General features: G+C 49.0%; 1 protein-coding gene across 1 annotated transcript in view; it reads left to right on the top strand.

Annotated features, from left to right (window-relative positions):
- MYO18B (myosin XVIIIB) overlaps positions 1 to 21,138 on the top strand; it is a 242,094-nt gene that overhangs the window by 110,917 nt on the left and 110,039 nt on the right. The window contains exons 27-31 of the mRNA XM_042961553.1: positions 3,980 to 4,104; positions 8,818 to 8,972; positions 13,141 to 13,264; positions 14,069 to 14,269; positions 18,697 to 18,807. Of these exons, the coding sequence (XP_042817487.1) occupies positions 3,980 to 4,104; positions 8,818 to 8,972; positions 13,141 to 13,264; positions 14,069 to 14,269; positions 18,697 to 18,807 (716 nt within the window). The remainder of the gene's footprint in view (positions 1 to 3,979; positions 4,105 to 8,817; positions 8,973 to 13,140; positions 13,265 to 14,068; positions 14,270 to 18,696; positions 18,808 to 21,138) is intronic.

Below are 21,138 nucleotides of genomic sequence, written 5' to 3'. Positions count from 1 at the left end.
CTCTCGGGATTAGACAGGGGTGAAAAACATGCCGTCCTTTTGTTCCATTCATTCGTTCGTTCATGCAGTCGTTCGCCCTGAGCACTTAGTATGCCCTAGAGGCTGCATCAGGGGCTGTCATTTTGTCAGAGCAAACGGCCACAGCTCTGCCCTCCTGGAGCTTCCGGTCTGGTGCAGACATTAAACAGAACCCAACAATATCCCAGATAGTGCTTTATCAAGGTGACAGGTACAGGTCAGTAATAACGCAAAGAACGACCCAAACAACAGTGACTCTATGGCAAGGCCCCTTTACAATTACATGAATAGTTTTGATACATGGATTTTAGGTTAAGGCATTTCGGTGGTTACACGCAGCATCTGTGAAATGGCATTTCTGGATTTGAATCTGGACTTGACTTTCTTTGAGGTGGGTCGCTTTTGGGCAGAGAAATGTGTGCTTTGGCTCCCTCGTCTTTCAGATAGATGGATTGATAGGAAAGGCGGTTGATGGAAAGCGGTTAACGCCACGTGCATGGCGACTTTATTTACTGCTAATGCTGTAGTGGGGTCATCATCCATCCATGTTCGTAGGCTGTGGCACAGAAACTACTACCCTCCCCATTTTGAAAAATGTTTATTTATTTTTGAGAGAGAGAGAGAGCAGGGGAGGGGCAGAGACAGAAAGAGAGAGAGAATCTCAAGCAGGCTCCTCACTGTTAGCGCAGAGCCCAACGCAGGGCTCGAACTCAGGAACCGCGAGATCATGACCTGGGCTGAAATCAAGACTGAGCCACCCACGTGCCCCATACCATCCCCATTTGAGAGTGGTGCCAGGCGCTCAGCAGTTACTGGATGGAGAGAAGCTGAGGCCCCTGAATTGCCCAGCGGTTAGGTGTGCTCAGCAGAGCCGGGGTTTTCTGGTGGAGTCAGGCTTCTGGAGTTGCCTGGGGGCTCACATCTCATGGTTCAACGGGCATGGTGACATCTCCGTCAACTCCTCTCCCCAGCCTAAATGAGTCAGGGGACAAGGATGCCCGGTGTGTCTGTCAGCTTTCATAAAACGTTGACATTCTTTCTTCCATGCCCCCAGAGGATGTATGCCCTAGAAACGTCAGGGACGCTCAGAGGAACGGAGGTCAGGAGGCGGTGAAGAGGCAAAGTGCGTTTGCTTTTCACTCCCCTCTTGCTTCCTGTCTTCCTGCCCCCCACCCCCACCCCCAGGACAGGCGTTTACAGAGGAGTTTGGGGGTTCTCTGGCACACGACACTCAGTACAAGCAGGGAGAGAGGAAATGGGTTTTTACAGAACCAGGAGGTAGGACAGCAAAGTTTCCCTCAGAAGAGCATGGCCCCAGTTCCGTCCCGACTGGGACTGAGACCCCCCATGCTAGTCCCCAGTTCGTTTTTCTCTGGGAGGATCTGGGAACTGGATGGGAGGGGGAGGCGTGCTGAGCTCGCGAGCACATTCGTCACGATGCTATAGAGGCTCTCAGCCCTGGAGGCTCATTCCAGGAGGCCAATCTACAAATATTTTGTTTTCCATTAGGAAAGCAATACATGCTCATTACAGGAAAAAATGTTAAATATAGGAAAGTCAAAAGGAGCAATAAAACACTTTAATCACACCCGAGCAATGCCACCACAGCTCCTCAATGGATGGAGCCGGAGTATCAATTATGAAAAACGTAGCTGTTTTCCCACCGTGCATGGTGGGGTATCCGAAGAGGCCCTTTTATGGTGTCTCCGACTCTTGATGTCGGCTCAGGTCGTGATCTCATGGTCCGTGGGCTCGAAGTCCCAACGGACACCCTACACTGACTGCGAGGGGCCTGCTTGGGATTCTCTCTCCCTCTTTCTCTGCCCTTCTTCCCCTGCTCGTGTGCTCTGTCACTCTCAAAATAAATAAATAAACATTAAAAAATTATTTTAAAGAAAAGAATGCACCCGCCCCCAGGGAGGGGCGTTGGCAGGAGAAAGCAGTGTTGAAGAATGGAGAATGGTTTTCTCCTCTGCTCATGTTGACAACTCCTACCACCTGCTCTGTAGCACATCTTAGCGCAGAACACATGCACAGGTGCGGAAATGCTTTCTGCTTTCTCCTCCTTTTGCAGCTATCTGCTGTTTGAGTTTTTTTTTTATCCTGGTGGGGAGACAGGATACTTTTTCCACCATGATATTATTTACCTTAGTGGAAACTCGAACAAGCTCTAACTCCTTACAACTATATCACCCTGGTTGGGTTACTTATGTGGGAGTCCCTATTGGGGTCACCTCTTCTAAGACCTCAGTCCTACCATCTATCCAAGAGTCTTTCCTTCCTTCCTTCCTTCCTTCCTTCCTTCCTTCCTTCCTTCCTTCCATCTGTCCATCCCAGTACTGACCTATCCATCCACCCTAATATCCATCACCTATCCAGTGAAAGTTATGAGGCGTTTATGATATGCTAGGCATTGTAGCAAGTCCTGTGGACACAATGATGAACAAAAACATTTGCTGCTTTAATGAGTTTGAATTCTCTTCTGGAGTTCCCTAAGCTTGCCTTACGAGAGCTCTGATCATTCTAGATTGCAGCTTTCTTTTTGTATGTTGTCTCCCCCACTAGATTTCTGCTGGAAGATACAGTGGTTTCTTATTTGTTTCATTATCCTTTGTGCCTGGTATGAAGTAGTGTTGCTCAGTGGGCATTTCAGTGCATGGTAGATTGAACAATGTATGATGGGTGGATGATGGACAGGTGGATGGATGGATGGATGGATGGATGGATGGATGGATGGATGAAGAGATGGATGGATGGACAGGTGGATGGATGGATGGATGGATGGATGGATAGATGGATAGATGGATGGATGGATGGATGGTGAGAGGAATGGGTGGATGGACAGGTGGATGGATGGATGGATGGATGGATGGATGGATGGAGAGATGGGTGGATGGAGGGATGAATGAAGAGATGGATGGATGGATGGAGAGATGGGATGGATGGATGGATGGATGGATGATGGATGGATGAATGGATGGATGGTAAGAGGAATGGGTGGATGGATGGATGGATGAAGAGATGGGTGGATGGAGGGATGAATGAAGAGATGGATGGATGGAGAGATGGAATGGATGAATGGATGGATGGGATGAATGGGATGGATGAACAGAGAGATGGATGGATGGATGGATGGATGGATGATGGATGGATGAATGGATGGATGGTAAGAGGAATGGGTGGATGGATGGATGGAGAGATGGATGGATGGACGGATGGAAAGATGAATGAAGTGGTCTCTATCTTCAGCTGTCCACATATGGAATGTCTCCCACAGCTCCATTACCTTAAGGGGCATTACTCTATTACTCAGAAAATCCAAAGACATCCTAACCTGGTCTAGCCCATTCTATTCATGCAAACAGTTTTCATCACGTCAGCAAGTGATTTTTTTTTAACTAAATCAAGGGATTGTTCTCTCATAGAGACAACTTGGGACCAATGCCTCTGTTGCTATGTATTCAGTAGATTCCTTAATTATTATTCAATGTTTATTAAATAATTTAACCAAAAGTCACTGCGTATGTACTATCCCACCCAAGGTGGTTGGCCAGTAAGGTGATTCCAGTTGGTGAACTTGTATCATCACATATGGGGAAATATTCTGTGTGGGTAGGGGACACTCCTAGAGGGTGTTGAGGATCTATACATGACTAAAACATCTCTCCGGTCCTCGAAGGTCATGGGATTTCCTTGGAAGAAGGAAAGTATATGTATGCTTGTAGAGGAATTGAACGGTATGACTTTAGACAACCAGAAGTGGTCAGGACAGGCTTCCTGGAAGAAGTGTTTTTTTTAAAAAAAAACTTGGACTTAAAGCAGAATTTCTTAACCTAAAGTCCAAGATCAAGCCTCAGGAACTCTATACTGTGAAATTATGATCAAAGAGCTAAGAGAGTGTGAGAGAACCACCCTGATTCACCTAGCCTCCCATCCCGGCCTCCCTGACTTTGTCAAATAGCAGATGAATGGATGATGCGGTTCGACTGTGCTCAGATGGAGAACAACTTCCTGCGGAAGCGTCTACAGCAATTTGAAGAGAGGCTGGACTCTGAGTTGACATCCAGGAAAGAGCTGGAGCAGAAGGTAAGAGGTCGTAGCTAGTCTGGGTCCCAAGAATGTCAGATTGGGCAGGTTCCTACCTCCATCGTTCAAGGTATTGGCCAAACCTGGGGAGGGAGAAAGAGAACACCCCCATTTCATGTTTTGGCACCTCCACTGTTGTTACAAATGCGAGTCGCTGTGGGAGGTGGGAAATACTTTGTCTATGTGTGCGTGTTCTGCATGGGGAAGAATACTCTGGAATAAAGAACCTCAGATCTTGGGCCTCAGATCTTCTCTTCTATAAAATGATTTTAATAAGCCCTTAGAATAGTCAAATCTTATCCATTCCCTTTGCCTCAATCTGCCACCTCCATCTCTCATCTAGACCAGAGCAACAGCCTCCTGCTTGGTCTCCTTGCCTCCAGCCTCTCCCCTCAACCACCTGCCACACTGAGGCCAAGAGATCTTTCAGAGTCTCTTTTGGACTGTTCTGTCTTTGCAAATTACGCTGACTCTCAGGGCAGATTGTTTTCTTGAGTGTTTTGTCAGTTTTGATTGTGAGCTCATCTTCAACATGCCCCTCTACTCCTGCCACGGGAACCCCAGGTGGTCCGCATTGTGGAATGTTCCTTTTGCTTCCTGTCTTACAGTGAATTGTGCGTGTGTGTGTGTGTGTGTGTGTGTGTGTGTTTCATTATTTTGTATTGTCAGTTGATCTTACTTTGAAATTTTTAAAAACTTTTTACTGCTTTTCATGGCAGTTCTGTTTACAGGGCTGTGGGTGTCTCTGTCGAGATGGGACACTTTTGCCTTGTCTTCTACAGCAGCCCCTGAGACTATGTGACATTCTCTCTGTTTCAGACTGTTGCAACTTGTGCCAGGTGCCACTTGGAGCTTTAAACCCCCCCGAGGCACAGACCCGGGGTTTGGATTTCTTAGGGGAATACTTTCTCCCCCACCCAGAGCCAGAGTGCACCAGGTTTTCTGACCACCTTCCAGGCCAGTGGGTGGATCATTTCCTGTCCCCTTGCCCCAAGGCCCAGGTCTTTGAGGGTCCTGAATGAATGCAGGGGTATTCATTCCAACTTTTCATCTTCTGTGCCCCCGAGGCTTTGTCTCTCGCCCCTGTCTGGCCATTCAAACACAGTCATTATCTTCAGTGTTATTTCTGGATCTTTCCGCTGCTCGTCTTCTCCTCCACCCTGTCTGCCAGAGTATCAGCATCTAAGATTACTGCTTTCGTTTTGTGTCCTTTGCATTTTGGATATCCCCAAATTTTCCTTTCTTTCTTGAATGTGCAGCTGGATGTTACAAATATAATGTATTTGTCCCTCGTGTTCTCTAGGTGAATGGAGGGATAGTTTGACCTCTTTGCCTGTGTTGCATTGTCTCCAACTACCCCTATTTGTACATTCTGACCAGTCTACCCTTCAACTAGCGGTGTGCTAGCAACTGGCCCTCTGAAAATAAACACCCCGATGGGTAGCATTTGCCAATTTCCAATGTCCATGGCATACAGGGGACAGTTTCCACCTACCATTGTGATATCACTGGGTGTGGAACTGGGAGGAGAATCCGCTCTCCTAAGTGGGTATACCAGCCCTAGCACACCGGGTCCAACCACACTCACGTGTTTAAAGCTCATAGCCAAATAGAGCAGAAGGTACTTTCCTGTGATTCCCCTTTATAGCCTCCTGCATGGTCAACATCCCCCACCAGAGTGGTCCACTTCATACAATGGATGAACCTACATTAACACATCATCATCACCCAAAGTCCATAGTTTATGTTGGGTTCCCTCCTGTCGTTGTACGTTCTGTGGGTTTAGACAAATGTATAATGGCATGTATCCACCATCGTAGCTTTATAGAGTATTTTCACTACCATAAAAATCCTCTCCGCTTTATCAGTACACCCCTCTACCAATTCATCCCTCCATACTTTTGCCTTTTCCAGAAAGTCCTATAGTTGGAATCCTATAGCATGTAAACTTTTTAGACTGGCTCCTTTCACTTAGTAATGTGCATTTAAGTTACCTCCACGTCTTTCCGTGGCTTGATGGCTCATTTTTTTAAAAAAATTTTTTGAGAGAGAGAGCAGGGGAGAAGGGCAGAGAGAGAGAGAGAGAGAGAGAGAGAGAGAGAATCCCAAGCAGGTTCCATGCTCAGTGCAGAGCCCCATGCAGGGCTCGATCCCAGGACCACGAGATCGTGAGCTGAGCCTAAATCGAGTTGGATGCTCAACCAACGGAGCCATCTAGGCACCCCGATAGCTCATTTCTTTCTACCGCTAAGATCTTTGTCCCATTTTTAAAATTGAGTTGTTTTCTTGTTGGATTGTAAGGGTTCTTTGTATAATTTGGATAACAATCCTCTATCTGACAGGCTTTTTTGCAAATATTTTCTCCCAGTCTGTGGCTTGTCTTTTCATTTTCTTGATTGTGTCTTTTGCAGCATGGAATTTTTTAAAAATTTTAATGAAGTCCACCTTATAAACTTTCTTTCATGGGTCATGGCTTTTGTACATTTCTAAAAAGTCACTGCCAGGGGCGCCTGGGTGGCTCAGTCGGTTAAGCATCCAACTTCGACTCAGGTCATGATCTCGAACTCTGTGAGTTCAAGCCCTGTGTCAGGCTCTGTGCTGACAGCTCAGAGCCTGGAGACTGCTTCAGATTCTCTCTCTCTCTCTCTCTCTCTCTCTCTCTGCCCTTCCACTGCTCATGCTCTGTGTCTGTCACTCAAAAATAAACATTAAAAATGTTTTTTAAGTCATTGCCAAACCTAAGGTCATAAAGGTTTTCTTCTACATTATCTTCTGGGAACTTCAAGGTTTTGCATTTTACATTTAGGTCTATGATCCATTTTGAGTTAATTTTTGTGAAGGGTGTGAGATCTGTGTTAAGATTCTCTTTTTTTTTGCGTGTGGATGACCAAGTTGTCCCAGTATCGTTTGTAGAAAAGACTGTTTGGCTCATTGTATCAGCTTTGCCCCTTTGTGAAAGACCACTTTTCTAGATTTCTCTGAGTTTATTTCTGGGCTGTCTGTCCTGTTCCATTGCACTGCCTTGTTCTTCCTCACCTCTGGGCCTTTGCACATGCTGTTTCCTTTTCCTAGAATACTCTCTCTCCCCTACCTGGATACTTTCAACTATCTTTAAGATCTGAGCTTACATGTCCTTCCTGCCAGGAAGTCTCTGCTGATACAGATTGTTTGGATGCCTCTGAATTGGGTCCCCAAGTATAAAACTCATCATGGTGTATTGTAATTATCTGCTTACTTCTTGGTCCCTCCCCACCTTTAGTGGTAAGCGTCTTGAAAATGGAGGCCATATTTGCCTGTCTTGCCATTATCTATATCTATATTTACATCTATATCTATATCTATATCTATATCTATATCTATATCTATATCTATATCTATCTATGTCTAATCTATATCTATCTCCTCAGTGTGAGAGAAAAGCATAGTGTAATCACCTGCGGAGGTGGGCCAGGGTGAGATCACATGGGATTTGATAAATAATGGCAGTGAAACTCAGGATCCTCCATGGTGTTGATGGTTTTAGTGGTCACTTCCCAGAAGGGCATTATGTCTACTCCTCAAGAACATCCTGAGCTGTGGCTAAACCCAACTGCAGGAAAATAGCACAGTTCTTTAATAACAAATTATAAAGGCGGGTCAGGTTCCCCAAGGAATGGGGGGGGGGCGGGCAATTCATGCTGCATTAAAAAGTAATAAAGCTGCAACCTTTCCTGAGCAGCAGAATATAAGAAAACATCCCATTTGCCGTCAAATACTGAATTTAGAATTACAGGCTTCATTAACTCAGAGTTTTGCTTATTTAAAGAAATTCTTTAATGAGGCCATTTCTTCAAAGCGAGTGTGCTGAGTTGTCCTCTCTCCCAGATTCAAACGAGGACATTTGGGGGGGGGTTCCTCGAGAAAGATGCAAGAGGCTTTGCTTTTCTGTTTGTTCACGGTCATGTGTATCCCCGTGTAATTCAGCCCGTCGGAAGGGCCATTTACTGCTCTAACCTTCAGAGCCCATCTCTCAGATTTCCTGGCCAGATCTTCTACGGCCGCCATTTTGGCCGCTCCATGGCTAATCCCCACATGGGTTCTGGGATGATGCTGGCTGATAGGGTTATTAGGTATACAGTCCTCAGTCTTCTTGTGAAGGCAGGGCTTGTAAAGACTCTATGGGGCACCTTGGCAGGAAGATTATTGAGTAAAATTAAAAACAACCTTGAGAGACTGATGGAATCACCCCCCCCCCTCCATCTCACCTCTTGAGCAGACGGGGTCAGAGAAGTAGCTTCCTCCCTGGGAAACAGGCAGAAAGTGGTCAAGACAGGGTCTCTCCGACCCCAGTACCTGTTCTCTTTCCCACTGTGCTCACCTCAGAAATGGCAGCTGCTTGAAATAAGAAGTAGACAAGGGAAGGGAAACAAAAATAATATAAAAACAGGGAGGGGGACAAAACAGAAGAGGCTCATACATATGGAGAACAAACTGAGGGTTGCTGGAGGGGTTGTGGGAGGGGGGATGGGCTAAACGGGCAAGGGGCACTAAGGAATCTACTCCTGAAATCATTGTGGCACTAGATGCTAACTAATTTGGATGTAAATTTTAACAAATAAAAAATGAAATTAAAAATAAATAAATAAAAACGCTGTTGTGATTAAAAAAAAGAAGAGGAAAGCCCGTCCAGTGCGGGTGGAGAGGGGTAGCTCATTCTGTGACTCACTCCCACAGCTCGGGGAGCTGCAGAGCGCTTATGAGGGGGCCAAGAAAATGGCTCACCAGCTAAAGAGGAAGTGCCACCATCTGACCTGTGACCTGGAGGACACCCGCCTCCAGCTGGAGGACCAGCAAAGCCGGAGTCACGAGCTCGAGAAGAAGCAGAAGAAGTGAGTTGCGTTTCACGCCGTCGCTGGGCTCCAGGGTGGGCTGCGTCGATGCTGGGGCCTCCTGGGTGTCTCCAGGTTCTCCTCTTCAGCCCCCTCACTCCTGTCGGGGCTCCTCAACCACAAGGTGGAACCCCTCACCCCTTGTTCTGCTCCCATTTTCCTCCCCACCCCTCACACTTACTCCTGTAGGCTTCTCCCAAGCATGCAGCAAAAAGCCATTCTTTTCTGTTCCCCAGTCTCGCTCTGCAACCAATCGACCGTGTGACCTCGGGGAGCTTTCTTGGCCTCTCTGGGCCTCAGCACCCCCCTTTGTCAAGTGAAGAGATGGCCGTGGAGGGCGAGGACACCCGAGCACGGTGGGCGGGAGAGCAAGGGCTGATGTCAGACTACCCCAGTTCAAGTCCGAGCTGTGCCTCTCTCTAGTTGTATGACCTTGGAGAAGTCATCCAACCCCCTCAGCTTCAGTTCCTTATCCTTAGGTGAGGGATGGGAATACTCCATTGTAGCGAGGACTAAGTGATGGGGTTGGTAGGCTCGACAGACTGAATCCCGGCTCCTAGCCCCCTTGCGGAAAATGGGGCCAGAGAATGGGGGAGGCCCCAAATCGACTCACTTCCCTTTTCAGTCGGCCCTTAGGCTCTCCGATCACATGAGCACTTCTGGCGTAGACAGGGCCCTGTGCATGAACGAGATGCCAGCCTTGAAGCTGCACCCTGCACTCTGGTTCCCACGCTTGCTTTCCCGTCGGGATGTGGTCATAGCTCAGCAAATGGTAGAGCCTAGACGGGTACCCATGAGTTTGCACATGCGAAACCTCAGTGCCTATGCTCATCTAATCCCTGGACACCCTGGCTGTGCCTGAGTTCTGCAGCTTTGCTGGTGAGGGTGAGGGTGTGCAGGGAGGGGTCCCGTCTGGAGTCAGACCACCTCTAATGATAGACGAGACACAGTCTCTTTTAGACAGTCTGGACTAAAAATACTGGAAAATGTGACTAGGATGTGGTTTTGCTCAAGGCACTTCTATTCCAAGAGGTGGCAAGCTGAATTATATTTTCATGGGAGGGGCACGGATTTTGAACTTGGGTCTGCATAATTAAATATTCTTCCTGTATGGGGCGCCTGGGTGGCTCAGCCGGTTGAGCGTCCGACTTCGGCTTGGGTCATGATCTCGCGGTCTGTGAGTTCGAGCCCTGCGTCGGGCTCTGTGCTGACAGCTCAGAGCCTGGAGCCTGCTTCTCATTCTGTGTCTCCCTCTCTCTCTGCCCCTCCCCCGCTCACGCTGTCTCTCTCTCTCTCTCCTTCAAAAATAAATAAACATTAAAAAAAATTTTTAAATATTCTTTCTCTCACTCTGAGCTTTTCTTTTTTCTTTTTTTTTAAGTTCATTTATTTTGAGAGAGAGAGAGCACGAGCAGGGGAGGACAGAGAGAGGGAGAGAGAATCCCAAGCAGGCTCCGCACTCAGTGCTGACCCATGCACGGGGCTAAGACCCACAAACTGCAAGATCATGACCTGAGCCGAAACTGAGAGTCAGATGCTTAACTGACTGAGCCACCCAGGTGCCCTATCACTTTGATCTTTTCAGAGCTGACTTTTTCATGTGAAAACAAAAAGTCTTTGGGGGGTTGTTAGCATGCCCCCCTCAAATGAGAGAGGTTCTTTAATCTTTTATTGATAATCTGACTCTGTTTCCTTTTCCACCTGCCGGGGTATTCTGGCTGAACCTTGTCCTTGCAGTGGGGAAAATGGCTTTGTCTTTCCTTGGGCAGTTCCTGTGTGACCTTGTCAAAAGATACCACCTCTCTGGGCCAGAGAGACTGAGGTTTCAGAGGAGTCCTTGACTTAAGCAGGCCACCTGTTTGCTGAATAATAGCTCCGACAGACCCTATCTGCAAACTGAGAGGTGGGGACTCTAACATCCCCTGAGTTTCTGCCAGCTGTGACAACGTTGGCTTTCATCTGTGGCTTCTGTTCCTGTTCTGAGAGGCTCTAGGTAGGGTTTCCGCTCTCTGAGGGGTCCGGGGGCTCTCTGTGGAGGTCATGCAGTCAGAAAATTCCATCTCTCTGGTCGTTCCCGACCCCCTTGGTCAGAATCTTTCATTCCAGGCTCTCAAGGACCTCCCCATGGTGCCCTCCTGGGAAAGATCCCATTTCTTCCTTCCAAGACTTACCTGTCCTGTGATGCTTCCCTACCCCTCTACCATCCCCTGGCAGAAGTTAATTCATGTTTTGACGCTCGTTGCAAATGGCAGCCATTTTCCTTCTAGGGGGTCCAGCAATATAGCAGGGAGGCTAAAGGCCTAAGTGGGAATCCGGGCAAAATAACCATAGGGAGGGAAAGATCTAGAAGTCAGCAATACTTCTTCATAATCTCTCCAACTTTAATCGAATCATAGAGGTAGCTGCCTCCTTAGTTTGCTGAGCCCTGGATGGACTGATGTCTCCATGCAGGGGAGTTCCCTGTCCCCAACGTGGTTTCCAAGTTCAGAGTGGCCCAAAGTGGCTCCATCTGGGCTTGGCTAATCGTTGCCACGGTTACCCCATGGGTCACAGAGCTCGGTTCCGAGGGCCGATGGAGCTCCGAGCCTGTCGCCTTGGGGTGGGGCCTGCACTGGGCTCACCAACTCCCACACATACTGGAAGTTAGACCCCAGGCCTGCTTCTAGTGGGGTGAGGCATGTGTGTGAATCCCTCTGGCCTCAGGCAGGCGGTCGTTCGGTGTGTTCCAGAAGCTGGAGTCCATAGGAGCCATTCTTTGGCATCGGGTGGCCTGTTAAGTCAAGGTCTCCTCTGAAACATCGGTCACTGTCTGGCCCCCACTGCCTTATCCCACCTGCCCCAGTTAGATGGGGGACTAGCTGAGACAGTAGAGAAGCTGGGCTCAAGCCCACCTCGGCCACTTTGGAATTTAGGGGCGAATCACTCTGCCTCTCTGAACTTCAGTTTCCTCTTCTATAAAATGGATATCATTACATGTTTCTTGCTGAATTGTTATAAAGACCACATGGACCCCAGCCCAGAGCCCGGCACCTTGGGACTGCTGGGTCATTATCACCATCACAATGTTTCCATTCACAGGGGCGGCAGGGGGCGCCTCTTGAATGATGTCACCAACAGCCAATCAGAAAACTCCTGGGCTCTTCCAACAGGAGGACCCCCTCCTGTGACCCATGATTGGCTTTCTCAAGAGTCTGAGGCTTTGAATGACCATCTAGCTTTAAGATACATTGGATAATCTTGTAACAAGGGGACTTTCTTCTCACTAAGACCCCAACCCCATGCCCAGTTTAACCCTTCTGGCCATACCAAGGTCCCTGGAGCAGTGGCACTTTCTGTGTGGGCCAAGGGCAAGTGACCAAGATCACATCTTATTGAGGCTTGCCAAAGCCTCCTGTACTGATCTCCTCATCTGTGATAGGGATATAGGACCAAGGTAACTGCATGGAATGATATCGAATCCAGGAAGTTCTTCTCACCCAGTGGTCACCATCCTGGAGGGGCAGGGAGCCCCCAAATGAGGCATTTCCTAATTCCCTGGCCAGCCCCCAAGAGGACAAGCTAGTCTTTGTGTATTTTTTTTCTGAGATGACAAACGAGGACCACACCGAATGTATTAATGTCCAACCTTTTATCAGTAATTACAGTGCTCTAATGCAACGTATGCGTGCCCAAACCAGATGATATAGAGGGGGTGAAATGTAAAATATCTCTTGTTTGTGCAGATATATGCATTCACTCCTTCACGGGTCAATGAGTGCGAGACCCCCCCCCCCCCCCGCCCCGCAACCTAGGTCTTGTAGATTTAACTATTTCCTGGCATATATGGGCAAACCAGATAGGTGCAATTTTTCTATCGCTCTGTAAGTTTTTTTTTAATTCTTTTCCCGTATCTGTATATACTTTTATTCTATTATTTTTACTTATGCATGTTGTGTTTTATGTAAGTCTCCATTACTTTTGCCGAAACTCCACGTAAACCCTAAAAGTTGCTCTCTGGCGTTTCAAATTTCAACTGCACGTCCGCAACCTTACGCAAAAGCACGGAGCAAAACCTCCCGTTGTCTGGGGCCCCCTCTCTCGGCCTCACGGTTCTCAGCAAGCTAACCGCCTCTCTCCAGCCCTCCTCGTCCTCCGCCCCAGTGCCATGACATCTGCTCTGCTTGAACAGGTTTGACATGCAGCTGGCCCAAGCCCTGGGTGAGTCTGTGTTTGAGAAGGGTCTTCGAGAGAAAGTGACCCAGGAGAACACCAGTGTCCGATGGGAACTGGGCCAGCTTCAGCAGCGGTTGAAGGTAAGGGATGGGGTGGAGTTGGGGGGGGCACATGGAGCCATCTTGGCTCTTAGTTGCTGGCTTCCGAGAACCTCCCCTGCCCCCGCCATTCCCTGCCATGCACCTGCAGTAAATAGTGACGGGGAAAGAACTCTGGGGGGGGGGTATGCCGGTCTGCCCGCCAGCTGGGGTCATGGATCCCAGGGTGCTCTAACACAACAAAAAGTAGTTGGGATATTGATAATGAGATCTCCCTAGCACTCTCAAGGTGCCCACCTGGCAGGTGGGAGAGGCTGGGCAAGGAAGGAGGTCGTTGTCGCCCCACCCAGGGGCACGATGCAGGCTTCCAGCACACAGGGGTTTTATTAAAGTACAACACAGGCACCTTACTCATTTGTTCCTCACCCTTCTGTGGCTCCTTGCTACCCCTAAAAGAGCTCTCAGCCTGGAATTCAGCTCCCTCTTGATCTAGCCCAAAGTTCTTTGGCCTCGGAGCTGACTTTCTAACCTGAACAAGTCATTTCTGGACACCTTGCCTCTCTGCCCCAATGTCTGCATCCCAGCCTTGGCAGATACCCAGCTTACAAATGGACAAACGCTCCCTTTATGTGCTTTGAGGCCCAACTCTGGGGGGGTGGTAACTGCTCCCCCAAAAGGCCTCCACCCGTGCTGTGTGAGCTGTCCCAGGGAGCAGCCCTTGGTGTCCCACGGGGGAGGGGGGGCGGCCTGCTGGGGCTGCCAGGCCAAGGTAGGGATGTCAGGCGTTCCCTGGTGGATGGGGCATGTGGTCACATGACTCTAGATCTCTGCCCCTTTGGTCTCCAGCAAAAAGAGCAGGAAACCTCGCAGCTGAAGCAGGAGGTGGAGACATTGCAGGCCCATAAGCGGGAGCTCTTGGGGTTGTCCTCTCTGGGAGAAAACTGTGTCGCTGGCTTGAAGGAGAGGCTCTGGAATCTGGAATCCAGCGCCCTGGAGCATGAGAAAATCCAGAGTCAGCAAGAAAACACCATCAAGCAGCTGGAGCAGGTAGGAAAGCCCTGTCCCAGGCCGATGCCCTGTCCCATGCTGGCTCCTGTGCGGTAGGGGGTTGTTGGAAGGCAACACCAACGCCTCACCTCACTCAGCTGCTCCTCATTCTTCTATGGCTCCCGATTACCCCCGAGACTCTCTCAACCTCCAGGTTCGGCATTCGGGTCCTCCATGATGTAGCCCACTCCTCCCATCCTGCAAAGTGTCAAGGTCACCTCAGAGAAGCTTGCCCTGATCACCTTCTTGAAAGCAGCCCCACCCCCACCCCATGTCCACTTCCCATGCCCTCAGCTGCTGTCTTCTCCTTTACAGTATCTATCATCTTCTTCGATAGTATTTAAAAAAAAATTCCTCCATGCTGCTCTCCCCCATTAGAATGTTTCAGGAAGGCAGGGTGCTTTGTTGATGTTACTGATCAGGCTTCCCCAGAGCCTAAAATGAGCCAAGGTACTTAGCTGGTGCTCAAGAAATAGCTGTTGGCCTGGTATCTGAGGCTTACTGAGTGCCGTCTGTATACCAGACTCAGCCCTTGGCTCATATCTCAGGAATCTCCCCCAGAACCTCAGATGGTCAGATGTCAGTATATCCCCACTTCACAGATGTGGAAGCTGAGGCTCAGAGACAGAGAGAGAGGGTGCCAGGGAACTGGGGCCTGTGCCGTATGACTCCGTCGCACCCAGAACACCTGTTACGTGCACAGCCTCGAGGAAGATTGGAGCACTAGCTCTTTGGGAACCACAAAATAACTAAGGGGAAGTAGGCAGAAATATCAAATACTCTATCGAGTTCCAGCACCCTTTGTGAGGTATCAGATGAGGATTTTATTTGTTGGCTTGTCTGTTGATATGCCCACCCCATTCCACAAAGGAATTGATTCAAGCAGCATATAGAATGTCTGCATAATAAAACAGAAACATTATATACATTTTTCATGTTTATTTATTTTTGAGAGAGAGAGACAGAGCATGAGCAGGGGGAAGGGAGAGAGAGAGGGGGAGACACAGAATCCGAATCAGGCTCCAGGCTCTGAGCTGTCAGCGCAGAGCCCGGGGCGGGGCTGGAACCCATGAACCCCAAGATCATGGCCTGAGCCAAAGTCGGATGCTCAACCGACTGAGCCACCCGGGCACCCCTAAAACAGAAACATTATAAATAAAGCAATCCAAGCCAGAGAAACACACACTAAAGCAGACACTAAGGAGTTTGGGGGACAGCGAATGCATAAACAGAACCACAAAGCATACGATCTTACAGCCTTCATGGTTCCTGCTCTAAAATTCCTGGTGGCCAGAGAGAAAAAGGAAATGTGAGCTGCCTGCTCTTTATTATCCCAAGGCAGAAACAAACCAGCTTTTCAAGGGGGAAGCAAAGCTGTTTCCTGATGCTTCTCTGGGAAGCAATGTCTCCTGGGGCATTTCTCAGGCTGCCGTGATTTCAAAGTGGTTATAAGTCGGGGACCCCCTTTTCAAGAAAGTGTGACTAGGTAGCATGAATATATACTTTTTTTGAAACGTTTATTTACTTATTTTTGATGCGGTGGGTAGGGGGGAGAGAGCGAGGGAGGGGCAGAGAAAGAGGGAGAGAGAGAGAGAATCCCAAGCAGGCTCCATGCTGTCAGCACAGAACCCGATGCGGGGCTTGAACTCACGAACTATGAGATCATGACCCGAGCTGCAATCAAGAGTTGGACACTTAGCCGCTGAGCTGCCCAGGCGCCCCAGGTATAGCATGAATATGTAAAGCAGATGAACCCTGAGCAGCTCTGGGTAAGTGAGGAACAGGAGTGGTGGTTCGGGGGGCAAGGAGGAGAGGGAGCACCGGGGCGCCTACCCTTGCTTCTCACTTACCCTCACTCCCTTGGTGTGGAGCCCAGGCTTGTGGTGGGCATGGAGGGACAGAGTCCGAAGCAGTTCAGGAAGCAGAGTCCCTTCACTCACTCAGCCGGCAGGAATTTATTAAGCGCCTACTTTGCATCATGCGATGTAGCTGTAAACAAGACAGATGTGGTCTCTGCCTTCTGGAAGTTTGGAGTCATGCTGAGTGTTAAGAGGAAGTTTAACTTGCCGATCTGGTCTTGGGAGCTGGGGTGGGGTGGGGGAGGAACAATCAGGGAAGACTTCCTGGAGGAAGTGACATTTATGGAAGGGTGAGTGCAAGTTGGCACGGAGAGAGTTCCGGGCAGGAGGAACAGCCAGTACAAAAGCCTAGAGGCAGGAAAGGTCTGTGGCTGAAGTATGGTCGCATCCACATGGGGTCCTCAAGGCAGCTCAGTCGACATGACCTTAGGCAAGCTCCCTGTTTTCTCTAGACTTCAGTCTCCTCATCTGTACCCCGAAACGGGAGGCTTTTCAACCCTCTGGCTTTCCCCAGCTCCAGCGAGGAATCCATGGAGGTACATGAAGGAGGTGGGATGTCTGTGTAGATTTTTAAGGGATATGGAAGATCGCGCAGCTCCCATAGCCACCCAGCGTCAGGAATAAAGTGGGCACTTTGGAAAATTGTGTCGGTTCTTTAAGATGTCACCGGCACCCCTCGGCGCTCAGCAGCGGAAATGTGCTCCTGTGACCGCAGGGACCCAAAAGTTAATGCAACTTTCCTAATTCGCCACCCTCAACCTACACAGGAGGCAAGGCTGACTCAACACTTCCATCCGTCTTTAGCTTTGCCCAGAACCCCACGCGGCGTTGTGCCCTTGTAGACATCCGGGAGATATTTATGGATTACAATATAGCACTTTCCCCGGGAATTTTATGTTCACTCATATAGGCTTGACATAAATGGTATCGCAGATGTCAGGAGTGTCCAAGAGGCTAGGGGAAAAAAAAAGAAAAGGAAATATTATATTTACTTGCTTAAGCTCCTCGTTTTGGATTATCTCCCCATAACCTGTCATTTTAAAAGGAGGCGAGGAAGGAGGTTGACATTTAATGTGAGCTTACTTTATGCCAGGAGCTGTAATAAGGGCTCTGTGGTACACTATCCTTTTGCCTCACCACCACAGTAGAGAAAGCTGGAAAGTATAGATTCTTGGAGCCTGGACCCTGGAGATTCTGTGGTAGGTCAAGGGGGAAGCTCTAAAAATGCAAATTTTTTTTTTTACGAATTGTATTGTTCAATTCTAACACACCACAGAATTTGAGAAGCAGGGGCTTGGATCAATCCCTCATGGATCAAAGATCAAAAAAGGAAAATCTCGAACCGCAACAGGAACCCGTGACGGCTGCTTCCAATTCTAGAACCTTCTAGACAGCACCATACAGCTTAGACATCATGCGCTGCAGCTCTTTGTCGGCTGCGAGCAAGTTTTGGAGGCTCTTATTGAAAAGACTCACCTCCTTCGCGGGACACAGCTGTTCGTTACGTCTTCCAGGAGGGAGGGGGGCAGTCCTCTCTGTTTTCAAAAGAGAAAGTCAGATTCTTGTGCCGGGCGACGTACTAGGTGCTTTACGCGGGCCATCTCACTGAATTCTCATAATGCATTTTAAGGTGATTGTTTTCCGCAGAGAAGAGTGATCAGAGGCAAAGTGAATTGTCCAAGGTGACATTCTGGGCAAGTGATCTCTCTCTGGAGGCTTTCATACCTTCATAAATAAACTCGTTTTACCATCCAGCCGCCCACCTACCCACTCATTCAAAACACCATCACGGATGCTTGCTCCAGAGAGGACACATATGCTTCATTTTTTTTTTTTTACTTTTTTATGTTATTTTATTTTTGAGAGAGAGAGAGCATGAGTGGGGGAGGGCCAGAAAGAGGGCGAGGCACAGAATCCGAAGCAGCTTCCAGGCTCCGAGCTGTCAGCACAGAGCAGGGTGGGGGGCTCGAACTCCCGAACCCTGAGATCATGACTTGAGCCGAAGTCAGACACCTAACCGACTGAGCCACCCAGGTGCCCCCCACTGTTTAAAATTTTTTTATGACATCTGCCTCATCTTAAAAGTGTTGAGAAGCGGGTTCTTGGGTGGCTCAGTCGGTTAAGCATCTGACGCTTGATTTCAGCTCAGATCATGACCTCACGGTGTGTGGGATCGAGCCCCGCGCAAGGCTCTGGGCCAACGGTGCAGAATCTGCTCCGGATTCTCTCTCTCCGTCTCTCTCTGCCCTTCCCCTGCTTGAGCTTTCTCTCTCCTTCTCTCAAAATAAGTAAATAAACTTAAACAATTGTCAAGAAGGATTCCGAAGCATTCTTCCATCTAAACTCAGCAGAAAGTAGCCTGACAGATTAGTGATGTTTGTAGTGACCACAGGAGGGGATAGAGGCGGCATGTGGGCTATTTATCTACCATTTCTGACCTCCCTGGGGACCTGTGGGGGGCTACTGGACTCTCACCCCTGCATCCCAGAAAGGAAGAATGCAGCTGGAGTACCACAGATGACATGGTTGGTGTGGGTCACCCTCATGTGCTGTCCTTGCTGTCCCCAGCTCCGCCAGCGGTTTGAGCTGGAGATCGAGCGGATGAAACAGATGCACCAGAAGGACCGTGAGGACCAGGAGGAGGAGCTGGAAGATGTCCGCCAGTCCTGCCAGAAGCGGGTAAGTGCCCCTTGGGCCCTGGCAGGTCTAGTCTTGGGTGCCATTTTCCTTAGAGTGGGGGGGGGGTGCACTCCAGAGCCTGGGGACCGACTTTTTGTATCCGCCTAAGACCTTAGCTGTCAAGGCTGCTAGAGCAGAAGTACCTCTCTTAAACATGGTTCTGGAGCTTCCAGAAGCCTCTGGAACTGTCAAGCATAATCACCCCCAGATTTCTGCCCAAAGCCCACAGTTCCATGTGGCTTAGGCCTTGGGGAAGGCCTTCCATGTTTCAAGAAGGGGACCAGTCCTTTCTGGCTGTCTCCTTTGCAGACAATTTCCTAACGCGTCATCCGAGCTCCTGCAGACCTTTCAAACAGTGGATAAGAAAGCAATAAACCCTTCAAATCTTACCATCCAGAAACTATCATTACCACTATTTTACAAGCCAGTTCGTATCTCTCTGTCATGCGACACACACACATATCTGTTGAGATACCGTTTCACCCGAATGGGGCCGTGCTTTCTTGAAGCCTTTCACTCGGCATTTTGTCCTTGGCCTCTTTCCTCTTTCCATGTCAGTAAATACCGGTCTGATGTACATAGTTAAGAGCTTCAAAGCAGTCCACGTTAGGCACGTGCTGTAATTTGTTCAACAAGCCTCCTGTGGCTGGGCATTCAGGATTTTCAGATCTTCTGTTATTATAACCAGGGCTGAGATATACACCCTTACAGATGCATTGGCTGACGTGAATGTAAGAGGAGTCCTTTCAGTGGAGTGGCTGGAAAGCTGTGGGGCATGGCTCAGTTAATGGGTTTTCTCGCTGCGGGACCCTTGCAGATCTTTCACGGCTTTGTGTACATTTGACTCTCCAAGAAAGGGCTGAGGAGCATTTCCTAAAACTGACTCCTGCTATTAGCTCCCAGGGCGGTCTGTCTACGGAGACCTCCAGACTGTAGGGCTTGAGGGTCTGGGTGTTGGAATTTGCAGACTCTTTGTCCGGATCTTTGCTTTTCCACCTTAACAACTGTGCCGTCTTAGGAAAGTGATTTAAAAGCTTCAACTACCACTAAAATCCACGCTATTCCTTGACTCCTTGCTCTGTATCCGGCGCTGGTCACTCAAGGCCAGTTTATAAGACGCACAAGAAAGCCAATGTCGCTGCTTTCCTCGGAGTCATGGAGGCTTGGGTCAAGTCCCAACGTCATCAACTACCGAGTGTGGGGCATTGGAGAAACCCTGTAACCTTGCTAGGAAGCGTCACTGTGTGATTAATCCATCCAAGAGAAGCGGGGGGTGGGGACTTGGCATCCCACAGAGCTCACAGCTAAGAGCATCGCCCTGGGCAGGGCTGAAGGGCGCCTCGGTGATTGGCAGAGCTTTGGCAGGAGATGGGAGGCTAGCTGAGCACATCCTCGGGCGGATCTGACCGCCGTGGTGCCCTGACCTTACTCCAGGGGGGTGTTTGAGAACTGAGCCCATTCTTCACCCCCAGTGGGTGATGTTACTGTATCTGCTGCCTGTCTTTGTCTCCAAATACGTTTTTTGTGGGTCTCATGAAAGCTCAGTCCCTCTGGGGGTTCGCATCTTGAGGAACCAAGTGCATTCCTTCCCGAACTCCCCAGGGCTGGAAAGAGTCCAGTGATTTTGGACTCCTCCGGACCTCGATGTCCCATAACCTCCCTGAGACTCAGTTTTCTCATCTGTAAAATCGGAGCAACGATAGAAAATGTTCTACCTTCCTGTGCTCTTGTGAAGAAGAGAGAAAAGAATGAGAAGTACCCTGTAAACTGGAAAGTGCTGGGGGTTCGCATTGAGGGACGAGTTTTTCCTCCTTTTCCATGATCCACATATCTGGGAGAAACGGATGGGAGTCTTTGAACCCCCAGTGGGTGCCACACACCAGGCTGGGTTCTTTATGCCCCACTTCTTTGCCCCTCTGAAGGGCTCTATAACATCGATTGTCCTGGTTTGCAGATGAGGAAACCAGAGTTCACGAAGGTGAAGTTGCATTGCCCAAAGTTACCCAGCCGGGAAGTAGCCAAGCTAGGACCTGTCTCATGCCAAAGCCCAGTCTCTTAACCAAAATACTAGATTTGAATTTTTTTTTTCTTTTGCAAACATTTGGACCTTGGAAGGCCATTTTAGGAAGCATTGATAGAAGGTAGCCTTGGGCAATGCTGCTGCCTCCATTAGAGCTTCCTGCACACGAACTTGCCAAAGGCTCTGATAAGTCTTGCACTGAAGAAATGATACACTCAGTGATTCTGGCATGGACTTTCCTCCGTCCTCCACCTACATACCCATCACACTTGTGAACGCCAAGGGGAAGCATCCTACAGAGCACACCACAG

This window comes from Panthera tigris, chromosome D3 (assembly GCF_018350195.1).
Source record: "Panthera tigris isolate Pti1 chromosome D3, P.tigris_Pti1_mat1.1, whole genome shotgun sequence".
Classification (NCBI taxonomy): domain Eukaryota; kingdom Metazoa; phylum Chordata; class Mammalia; order Carnivora; family Felidae; genus Panthera; species Panthera tigris.
This window is presented reverse-complemented; position numbering and strand designations above follow the sequence as displayed.